Below are 12068 nucleotides of genomic sequence, written 5' to 3'. Positions count from 1 at the left end.
GCTGGCAAGTTAAAACAGTATCTCCAACTCCAGCCCGACAAAAATCTGAATTTGTGAATTAGCTCCCTGCTTGTGCATTATTTGAGACAGTTGACTCAACAGGGCACAACAGGCCTGGACAGAAATGAATTAACCCTTAGACAAGTTCCTTACAAATCTCAGTGTCCCAAAAGCAAGTCAGCTATTCCCAGAGACAGGAATAACCTGGTCTTGAAAATAAACCTATGTTCTGACCCCCACCCCATGTATCAGAGAATGATGACTTATCTTGATAATCTTCATTTTTGAGACCAGAATCAAGTATATCCTCTCATCTAGAGCTTTTAGAAACACTAGATCTCAATGAGTCATTTTTCATCCTTTCCCAGACCAGATATTGACAAATTAATTCAGAATTTTACTCACATGAAAAGAAACCTTAAAAATCAATTACTATTTTCTGCTGCTTACAAGTTTCAGGGGAGATATTCTAAACTCACTCAGATATGTCTAATTTGTGACAAACAGGACATGAAACAGGGGTGTTTGGACAGGCATAAATTTAAGATACAGTTCAGGTGTTTCTCACCTCACTCAGCCTACAGCATTCATCCATGTATTCATCCAGACTATCACTTGTGGGGTACTTCTTCAGCTGGTGTTCATGGATCTGAAGGTCTTGCATGCTGCCAAAATTCTCTGAAAAATTGTCAGCAATTGTCTTTGGCTCTTCTACGGGACCTGGGGTGGAAAGAGTGTTTTCCCTGGAAAGGTCCATCTCTGTGGTAGGTTCCTTTTCTGGAGATGACTGCTTGTCATCCTGGTAAAAATGATCATCAGGACTTTCTTCCTGAGGGTCATTGAAGTCTTCAAGGGAAGCTGTAGGATCCTGCACAGCATCTGCCTCCTGACTATAGTAATCAGCTTGCTTTTTGCTCTCTGGATCTTGTAGGCTAACATTTCTGGCATGTTCTTTACATGTTCTCATTAACTGATGGTCAATTTCTGGAGAAGAAGAGGTGCTAAGCACACCCGAGTCACAAAATGAGTCTCTGCTCTGAAGCACAAAGCTCTTCTCTGAGCCCGTGGGTGTGGATGGAGAATTAGCACCGCTTGGCAACTCAACCCCCGAGTCCTCAGATTCGAATTTGGAGAATCTGTGAAGCCGGCACTTGGACTCGAAGGCGCTGAGGTCAGGCAGGGTGGCTACGTGGTCACTGCTTGCCGGGCCATCCGCACAGTCTGGAGCTGCGCCTGCGGCGTCTGGGCTTCCCAGGCAGTCTGGTGGGACACTGGCACCGGGAAGATGGGACTGCTCTGTGCAGGCTGTGTCAGCTGGAGCCTCTGGGATTAACCCTGGGTTTTGAATTCCTTCATTGCTCAGTATCTTCATGTGTGTTAACACGACCTTGTCCTCAGCAGGTGGGCTCTTTTTACCTGCTGAAAAGAAACAAGAAGAAGGTCACAGGAGGCTACAAAACTCAGTATCTAATGCATGCCCTGGGGGATGTGGAATGTAAAACTGCCTATACCAAGGTGGTAGAGTGGAACAGCCCTAATTTGTTTTTCTTGAGCTATATGAAGCTTTCTGGTGGGCTTTGCTGCAACAAAAGGCTTGTGTTTCAGAGCTTCAGAGTCCTCCAGGGGGGCTTATAAAAGCACAATTCTGATTTAATAGATAGGTAGAAAACAACATATGTAGGCAGGCAACTTTTTTGTAATTATCTGCATACAGATGGAGAGATGTACATGTTCTTTCAGCCTGACAGACATTAATTTAAGGCTCAAATATTTTTTTCCAAATAAATGTATTCTGAACCAGCAGAAAGAAGAGTAAAATGAAATTACTCTTCCCACAGACTTAAGTGAATTTTGGTTTTCAACAAGCAATTTGAAAATTCTTTGGTATTCTCTGCTCACATACATGTGACAAAAATCAAGTTCTGATTACAAAAGCAAGTGTAAAAAGCACTGTAGATCTTTTTCACTCCCTGTATGGTTTTAGCTATGAAGTAATGTCTTTAATTGAGCTCCTACCTTATTTGTAAAGACAAAAGAGATGGGGGCAGCCTTGCTCAAGAGCTTTTGCACACAGACAAAGAAGACTTGTTTTCAAGTCACAATTATTTTACACAGTAATGTGATAGAACAATCTCTGGGTGAAAGGTTGATCTTCAGGGGTCAAAGATCTGCTCCCAGGTTTTTCTTACTGTTTTTCTGAATATAATTTCATAGTGCAAACATTTGGAACATGATGATATAAAAGCCAGTATGAAAGTTCTGCGTCTACCTTTTAGCAAACTGCAAATCTCAGCTCCAAATACCTATCTTTGTGGATTTGGAACCAAGAATTGATGCAGAACAAATCTTCACTTTCCCTGGTATCTTTTCTCTTAGTGCCCAACCCAGAGTGCCTAAGAGGACTACAGAGCATACACTTTTCTGGATGTCTTACTTTCTACCTCATTCCCCTCTCCTCTTTCTTTTTGCCTGAATCAGACCAGCAGCAGCTTCACAAACTCACCCCCAGTAATGTAAATGTCCCTACGTGGGCAGGAAAGCCTGGGATCCACCCCACCAGCAGTGAGTGGATGAGGGAGACCTCTGCTGTGCAGTTCTCCTTTGTGGTAACCCAGAAGCTCCCTGTTTCAGAAATAACCCATCTTTACCTCATCCAGCTTGCTTTCTGCAAGGTACTTAGATAAGGGAGACTTTTACTCATTAAGGCCAAGCTAACTCTTACATGGATTATTTTCTACTTTGAATTCCCTTCATTTGATCTTGAGAATTTCCTGGCATACCACTGAAATATGCCCTTTGCTGTTCATAGACACCCACTGATTTAATATTTTACACTGGATTTTTATAAAGGGCAGTCAGTGATAAATAATCTGATAGGCTTTGTATGGTACGTAGTGCTGATACCCCTTATATAAGAATTGTTTATCATATACAGAATTGCACTGCCTCCCTTAGCAGGAATCACAGGCATCTTCCCAGTGCAAAGAGCCATGTTTGGGACAGTCAGTGCCAGACCTCAGCAATACAACACCAGGATGTTGCTGTGATGGGGGACAAGAAAAAGACATTACCCAGGAAAGCTCATCAGAAGCTGCCTGTGTTAGGCTCTGTTGTTACTCTTTCACTTTTGGGATATGTATGAGGGACCCTGATCTGAGGACAAGGAATAGGGTGACTGGTTTGCAGCTTTACATACAGCAAAACATCAGCTCAAAGAGGGAGCTGGGTGCCAGGTCTTGGAAGGAGGAGGTGGAACTGAGTCACTTTGATTTGGAGTCAAGAGGATCTACCTGCTCAGCTGCAAACACCTCTTGGCAGCCAGACACAAAACGTTGTATCTGCATGAAAAATACAAGGCTTACAGGTTCTTCTGATGGCACCACTACTCCAGCTGCCCAACAAAACCACCAAGAGTCAGGAGGAGAGCAGTTGCATTCCTGCAGTTACTTTTATGAACAAACCATACAGCTGTCACTCTTACCTGGAATTACTATATGCAACGGTAGTTTTTTCCCACAGACTGATTGTTCTCACTTATTAATCATGCCATGCTTTCCTTTGACTGGAAATTCTCTCACTTCTTTCAATCTGCCCCTGTTTTTTCTTGCTTAACTGGTTTCACCCTGGCCTACACAAATATTGCTTTGTCTAAAATCAGGAAGCAGCATATTAAAATGAGGCCTTGCTACTTACAGAAGGAGATGTCAGATGCCTTACTGCATATCTTTTAGGACTACAAAAGCTGCAATGTGAACAAGGTTTGGCTGGAGTAGAAAGAATAGAAAATAAGATGAAATCTTTGACCCTCTGTGGGATGGCCGCCTTGATGCCAACAACAGTTCTTTGCTCTCTCTCCCCTTACTGTGGTCACTAGCAACATGTTTTACAAAAATTGTTTATCTGTTCTAGGCTGCAAACCATTGCTCTCAGCACTGTCAGGTCCTGCAAACCACAGACCATTTCTGATTTATTCTTCCAACACCCTGTGATAAGGCAAAATGTTATCATTCCCCTACCACAAGACCAGAATACTGGCAAAGGAAAACAGGATTTTGCAACACACTCAGGTGTAGGTACCTCATCCTCATTCATTTAATAATACTTTCCCTTGGTCAGTGAGGTTATCTGTGCTATAGCAGAAAGATCTCCAATGATTAAGGCAGTGACCTGAAACTCAAGTTATTCTTGCTGCACCTCACCGACAGAACAGTCTCTCCTCTTATTCTCTGTTAACAGGATTATAGTCTAAACCATGGGGCTTCTAAGAAGCAGATTGTTCCTGCTACACGTCTTGAAAGAGGCATACAAAAACACTCAGCTCCTTCAAGCATTTTGCTAGCAAACACCAGAATGGTGCAATTAAAGCTCATCTGAGTAATTGAGGGAAGAAAAAAAAAAAAAGGCGACCCAGGCCCTCAGCTGCTATAAATTAACTAATTTCCAGGGCCCTTAACAGAACTGTGTCAGCTAATTTTGGCTGAGGATTTGGCCTGTAACTGCTTTGTTCAGCAATACCGGGGCACTGAGTAAAGCAAGCAAGCAAGGAAGGGATAACTCCTGCCTGGTTGGCACTGGAAGAAGTATACTGCAGGGGCATGGCTTCAAACAGTCCTGCACAGCGGCTTCTGAAAGGAGGTGTGAAGAACTCCAGAGAGCTGAACGGTGGCATTAATAATGGTAAGATGTATTTAATTGTGCTGGAGGCCAGCCAGGTTGACACTGATGTTCCTGGGAATTCAGCCAAGATTTTTGTTGTTGTTGTTTGTTTCTTGTCCCATGGACTGGTTTTCCACACCCCTCTGCAGTGGGGGTAAGATAGCAAATGCTGTAGTTTTTAGGAAGCTGGCTGGTACGCTGGTGTGGCAGCCAGGGAAGGAGTGAATCTCATGTGCTTGCTTCAGAATCAGTATGGGTTCCTGAAGCATATTCAACATGTGTGCCCAGGCCAAACATTGTCTCAGGGTAGCTTGTGCTACTTGCCCAGTAGCACTTCCAAAGAGTTTTATGGCTCTGTAATCACCCTAGAGGTATACAGGGTTCCCTGAATTGAAATATATGCCTCTGACTGGTGGTAAGTGATCATGTGTAGCCTTGGGAAGCTGGGTTTCCTGTGTCTGTAAAGCTGGAGAATCAGACTGCTTCCCAGCTTACAAGGAGGTGGTGACAGTGAACTACCTGAGGGTAACTGGTAGGGAGTGGAAGGAGCAGATGTGTCCCACCTAAGTCTCTAGAACTTTACATCACGTTTGAATTGCTTTTTAGGATATTTCTCTGTTGCAGTTAGCAGAGCCTAATAGAGAAACTTAAATCTTTCAAAGGTAAATACCCCCCCAATCATCTCCTGACCCAAGGCTTCACTTTCTTGGAACTTTTAAGTCTTAAGTTATTTTTCCAGTTGCACAATAACTAGCAGCTGCCAGTATTCAGCCTAATGTATTAGTACAGAGATCACTGACCACGAGAAGGAGGGCAGATACCTAAATATAAAATTACTTTTAAGCAATTTATTTATCCCACGGGAATTGGATGCACGAGATTAACTCAAACAACTACCCAGGAAAAACTCCTTCACATTTCCAATCCTGCTCAAGCCCAATTATTGCAAAAGCTCCCACCTTTCTAGTAAACCAAACTAAAGCCTATATCCAAATCCCCATGCTCCAAAGTACTGAAACTCATGTCTGATTTTTTTTTTCTTTCTTCTGTCTATGCCTGTGACTCAAAGTTGTGTTTCACTGGCAATTCCTTCAGTGCAAGACCTGTTAAGCTCTGCCACATCCCTGAGAGGGTCAATGGCCTCTGATACACTGACTTAAGTATCATAGCACATGGTTTTCTGATGTATGCAACTAATGGCAGCAGTGGTGGACAGGAGGAGGCCAGGCTGGCAGTGGAATGAGTGCTGATACTGGCATAGAGAGCCATACCATGCCCTTTGCTGCTCTCTTCCTTTCCAGTCTCTGCCCACCTGTTGTCTCAAAATGTTCATCCTGATTTTTAGGCTACTTGGCATGGGGAGAATCTCTGTTAAACATGGCACAACTGGAGCCAAAGTTTTGCTTGTCTCCATCCACCACTGTCTTACAAAGGATAGCAGAAGTAGAGCCATGGCACCCTTCTGCTTGTCCCTAGAACTGCTGCAAGGTCCATGTGCACAGTGAGCCCATCCACAGTGGGTGGTGCTGGCAGGCTTGTACAGGATGAACAGCCCAGAGATACTCGGAGAATCTCTTCCTCTCCCTGCTACTGTGTGCCACACATGCCACAAGACATGCAGCATCCTACACACTGCAGTTCATAAGGCCAGTACTTTCCAATTTTACTGTTCCACCAAACTTAAAGGGTATCACCAATGACTTGGGCTGTTGGAGTAGCAGGGACTTGGCACAGCTGCCCTGCAAAGGAAGACCAAAGTCAAACCACAGCACTCCTACCATTCTGGTTAGCCCTGAGTACAGGAGGAAGGTGCACATGCAAAGTGCCAGAAAAGGTTTTTCAGCATCCTATAGAGGACACAGCCTGCCTAGCAACTCCTCTCTGGCTCCAGCTGCACCAAGGATGAAACCCTGCCATGCAGGACTGGTTCTGTGATGGGGCTGTGGCCTCCAAGTAACAGACTAGGAGATGATTGTCACCTTTTGAAGAATCTCTAGACAGCAGTGACTAGTGCACTGCAGTCAGACCCATGACCTAGAAATGAAAGGCTGCCTCTCCCATTCAGTCCTTGCATTCCCTCATTTTCCTTCCTTCCTTCCCGTAAAGACTCCCTTAGTTTTGTCACTGTGCCACATTCTCTAGCACTGCTGGCAGGACGGCTCAGGTGGTATTTCCCTTTCATTTCGAAGAGGTGGTTTTTTTTCTCACCAATGATGAGATCTCAATTTCCCAGCATTTAAGAGAGAAGGGGTCACTTCCTTTCTGAAACAATAGGCATTTTTTGCTGATGACTTTTCCCCCACGTGTGCTGAAGGGTGGGGTCGGGCGCTGGGGCCGTGCTGGCACCTCCTCAGCAGCCCCCACGCAGGGCCCGCGGCGGCCGTGTCACCTCCCGGGCTGGGCAGAGCTGTCCCCAGCACGGCCCCGTGGGCTCAGGCAGGCCTTGCACGGACAGGGCCTCAGTGCTCATGAGAACTGAATTACCCTTACGCTTCCAAAAACCCCAAACCAACCCAACAAACAAAGTCCCCACCCCAAAAAAATCAGTAACCACTACCAACTGACCTTCTGTGAGCAAAGTCTATCTCCACACAGCTTTGCCATGGATTTCCACAGGGTGGGGATCTCCTGATCCCTACCTGGACCTTTACTGGACTGTTGATCACAGTCCTGGCAATAGCAGAGGTTCTACTTGTCACCAAAAGTCTGCACACTATCTGCCTTCCCCAATGCTTTTTAAGCAGCATGCGGAGTGTGCTGCCAGATCTTGGGCTGAACAAAGCTTCTCCTAAATAATTAGGATAATCACAAACTGAACAATTTATACAGAAAGTTTATTACAGGGTCTGTAGTCTTCAGTGCACCAATTACAACTTCTACCTACAACAGCAGAAACTTGTGAAGGCATGAAAATCACTGTCAGAAGAAAGATCGGGATTTTCGTTGTTTTATTTTGTTTGGTTTGCTTGTTGTTTTGGGGGGTTTTCTGGAGTTGTGACTGAAAAATTCATTGCAGGGGAACATGCTGCCGTGTCATTTTCGTTGTTTTATTTTGTTTGGTTTGCTTGTTGTTTTGAGGGGTTTTCTGGAGTTGTGACTGAAAAATTCACATTTGCAGGGGAACGTGCTGCCGTGTTGTAACAGTATTTGCACAATAGATCCGATTCTCTAAACTTCAATTTATCCAGCTGGAGAAGTGAAGTGCACGTGGATTTCATGAGCATACATATACAATTTGATTTGCTCAAAATGTTGAATGCATAGGAATAGTTATGATGAAGCTGAGATTTTAGATAGTCCTTGAACAAAAAGCACAAAGTACTTAGATCCTTTGGCTGCAGGGTGGTCTCTAGAGTCTCAATGTTAGTTGAGTGTGTGAAGTTCCTTAGGATCGTAGTTTGGTAATGTAATGTGACCTGAAGTGTTATAGGTCCCCACAGGTGCAGCTGGTAATGATAAATCCATATAAAGTAGATGCCGAGAAAAAGATAACAGGGTTCAAGGACTCTGACTGAGACTCTCTGAGGAGACATTCATTGCTTTAGTATCTATGTTTTAGAAAAGAGGAGCTAATTATAGGTCTTTTCAAGCATTTGAGGAGGAATGAGAGGGAGATTGATTGATTGTTTACTGATTGATATAGTTGGGTGAACTAAAGAGGAAATGGATTTCCAAGTAGAGAGGCCACTTGACACTTTTACAGCTTGCGCTTATTCATTCCAAGTGACCTGTGAAGTTTTTGAAACCAAACGACAGGTCTGATAGATTAGTGACCTCTGGCAGAAAGTCCCGGGGCACAGCAGGTCCCTCAGACCACCTGGTTTATCAGTTACTTGTGTAGGCTGGCAGTCACCAGTTTTTAGACCAACACCTGACCCTGTTCATTGCACCGGCTAAAGTTCCCACTCTTTCTGCATTTACACTGCAACTTATTTCTTTGTATCTATGACCCCGGGGGAAAACCTGGCCAGGGATAATTTTGGTGCACAAGGATTAGTGCCCAAGTCCTCCCTACTCTGCAATGTAACCAGTCCTGAGGGCTGGGGGAGGAAAGAGGTTCAGCCCCCACAATCACCTATGGGTCTTATTTGTGAGATTTTGTCAGGGAGATGACAGCTGCCACTAAAGACCTGCAAATCCTTCTCCTTGAAAATCCCCACATGTTCCTCCAAGAGAAATGTTCAAAACCTTAAATAAAGGAAACAGTGCTTTGATGAGCAGCCCTCTATAACAGCAAAAGGTTATTTAGCACATAACTCAGTGATATGCCTGAGCAGAAAATTAAAACAATAGAAACAAATATACCACACATTGGCAAAATTGTCTAATTTAGATCTTTTCCTTGTACATCTGATCTGCAGGCTGCCTCATGGATTATTCAGCCAGAAATTAACTAGGAGCCTGGAGGCCCTTTGCAAGGATGGAACGTGCCCCCCAGGGATGACAGGTATGTAGTAATTCAGGTTTTATTGCCTATAATAAGCTTGGATAAACAACTGTTCAATAGCCCCAAAGACCAAGGCCATTTAGACACCAGTGCTTCAACTGAAGCAAAAGGAACTCGAGAATGGTATTAGAAAGGTCGCTGTTAAGCCATTCTTCATGAGCAGTCATTGCTGTCCCTTGATAAAACCCTGGTGAGCTGCTTCTGCTCAAACAAGGTAGCACTGGACAGGCATAACCATACTCTGGCATGTCTGAAATCTTTTATAGTTGCAGTGAGAACAAGAGCCAAGAATGCTATTTCTTAATACAGATGGCATCCAAATCAGGACATGCATAATATTTGGTGTCTTTTTCCTAGCTGAAATGATTAGAGAGTGATGTTGCTGTTTCTTATTTGGATAAATTCTAGCTGAACCTCTTTTTGATCCCTCAGTGCTCTGTAGGATAACTGTTCCCCCACCAAAGCTTTCACCTACCCTATTAAAAATACTGCCGTGTCTGGGTGGCGAGGGACTCTTCCATTTCCTAGCTGAAATGATTAGAGAGTGATGTTGCTGTTTCTTATTTGGATAAATTCTAGCTGAACCTCTTTTTGATCCCTCAGTGCTCTGTAGAATAACTGTTCCCCCACCAAAGCTTTCACCTACCCTATTAAAAATACTGCCATGTCTGGGTGGCGAGAGACTCTTCCACGTGGAAGAGCAAGCTTCCTTTCACCTCCTAACCCTGCCATCAGGTTTGCACTATATATCTTGGAAGAAACAAGATATAGATATAATGGTGGTCAAATTACATCCAGGGCAAAAAGGAGCAGTTTCCACCATAATGTAAAACACTCCTCAAACACCCTCCACATCCTATGGGGATGCTGGCATGTTCTCTCAGCAGCAGTGCTCTAGAGCCCTTTGTGTCATTGGGTAGCAGTTTCCAGACTGAGCCCAGGCAGAGTAACCTGCTTCAGCAGTCTTGCTGGCAGCAGCACTTAACACTTACCTGCTGGGGCACCTCACAGAGGCTCCAGCTCACACGGAGCTCTAAGTAGCTGCCCCAGACCAGGACAGTTGGGAAGCACAATCCAAGCAGAGAGTACCTGATGGTTCTCTGCTTGGATGCCCAAGAATGTCAGCTCTGATGACTCCATGGGAGCAATTGCTACAGTGCTCCAAGGAAACAGGAGTTTGGCATAAGGACGGAAAGTCAGGACCCCAGGAGGTATTACCACCCCAAACACATGGGTTTGCAACGTTTTTACCATCCTGCTGTTGCACTGCACGCCGTATTTATGCTCCGACAAACTCTGTAGCCACCTCTATGCCAAGCAAACCAGCCCCGTGCAGCCGTGCCAATGAGACAGAACCTGCCGATCTCGTTTACAGCTGCCACAAGCCAAGCTGAGTGGTAAACAGGGATGCCAAGAGAATTCTGCTACATGGGGCTTGTGATCTCAACGCCTGCAACTCTGGCTAAGGCACAAAATATAGGGACCCCATTATGCCTGGAAGAGGCTTACTGAGACCACATAATTTGTTTGCACAACAGGCTTTAAAAGTTATAGGTGATCAGCTGCAGGACTGTAGCTGCCTTTCTTGCCAGGGTCACCTCACCTGCACGGGCGGGAGCAAGTACAACCTTTCGAAGCCGCGACAATCCGTGTTGGGTACACTAGTCTGACTGGATAGGCTAGCCTAGGAAGCGAGCCGATGCCCGTGGCCCCGCAGCGCCGGGCGGAGGGCAGCCCACCCGCCTCACGGAGGTGCCGGGAGCAGCCGCTCCGGTGGGTGCCGGTCCCTCGGCAGCGCGGACCGCTCGGAGCCACAGTGCTCCCGCCTGCCCTGCTCCTCTCTCCCGAGCTTTGCCACGCTTACCAAGGCGAAATAAGCCCATTTTAAGAGGAAATGAAGCCGGTTTCTTAAGGGCGATCTTTGCCCCGCCGGCCCCGGGGCAGAGGGGCCGCGGCTCGGGCAGCCTTACCTGCGAGGGGACAGAGGCAGCCGGAGAGCAGCGAGCGCAGCATGGGGCCGGGCCGGCAGCGGCGCGGGGCCCGGGAGCAGGGCGGGCCGGGATGGGCTTGTCCTAAGTATCGTCTGCGGGGCCACCGAGGGGAAGGAAAGGGGTGGCGGGGGTGCGGGTTTGGGGAGGTGTTGGCTGGCCCCGGCGGGGAGGCCGACTCACCTCTCCTCCAGGGCGCTCCCAGGGTGAAGCTCCGATGCCAGCTGAACATCCCGGCGGCAGCAGCCGCCCTCAGGGGCGGGCGGGGCGCGGGGGCGGGGGTGCCATCGCTGCCGAGCCTCCCCGAGCTGTGCGCGGCCCCCGGCGGGCCCGGCTAGGGCATGGCGGGGCAGCGCGGAGCGGCAGCGCTGCCGGCGCGCAGGCTGCGGGCGGGCGCCCGGCCAGCAGTGACTTATAAAGGGAGCAGCCCAGAGGAATGTATCTCCTGTGGCTGATAAGCCGAGATGACTGGAGGGGTTTGAACTACCTTTGCAAGGGAAGAGAGGGAGTGAGCGGGAAAAATGGACAGCAGGGAAGAAAAAGAAAAATATTTCAGTACTTGCATAATATCAATAAACAACTCCCCTCTCTAGTGGCAGGGAAGGCTGGAATGTTTAGGGTGGGGAGGAGAGAGAGTAAAATAGCAGAGTAGAGTTTTTTTTCTTTTCGTGTTTTTTCTTGTTCTCTATTTAAATTGCATGTTATGTGTTCATAGTGGAAAACTGCCTTGGTTATCACTGGTGCTGCAGGCTATGGGTAAGAGGGGTGAGAAGGAAGTGTCAGGACTGTCCTGGGTGCAAGCTCCCATGGGCAGATTTGCACTGTCACCATACTGGAGTGAACTCCAAACATGCAAGCAGGCGTGAAGTGTTCTGGGATGCTCTGGGCATGATTGAGCCCAGTGTTGTCTTGGGAAATATGTGGGAAATTACTCCTAGGCTAGGTTCAAGGAGTAAAAGTTCCCTACAAAAAGCAGC

General features: G+C 46.5%; 1 protein-coding gene across 5 annotated transcripts in view; it reads right to left on the bottom strand.

The window, feature by feature from the left end:
• The window catches only part of LOC120510917, a 31362-nt gene extending 19879 nt beyond the window's left edge, over window positions 1-11483 (bottom strand). For 2 of the 5 annotated variants that reach the window (XM_039727283.1, XM_039727282.1), the window contains exons 1-2: window positions 11275-11483; window positions 569-1419 (exon numbers count right to left, since the gene is read on the bottom strand). In XM_039727283.1, coding sequence (XP_039583217.1) covers window positions 569-1419; window positions 11275-11323 — 900 coding nt within the window. In that variant the 5' untranslated portion in view covers window positions 11324-11483. The other 3 variants (XM_039727284.1, XM_039727285.1, XM_039727286.1) reach the window with 3 other exon arrangements.
• Window positions 11484-12068: the final 585 nt, after the last annotated feature.

Source organism: Passer montanus, unplaced genomic scaffold, assembly GCF_014805655.1.
Source record: "Passer montanus isolate IOZ18808 unplaced genomic scaffold, ASM1480565v1 scaffold61, whole genome shotgun sequence".
NCBI lineage: Eukaryota > Metazoa > Chordata > Aves > Passeriformes > Passeridae > Passer > Passer montanus.
The sequence above is the reverse complement of the archived record's forward strand: the minus strand, read 5'-3'. Positions and strand labels throughout refer to the sequence as shown.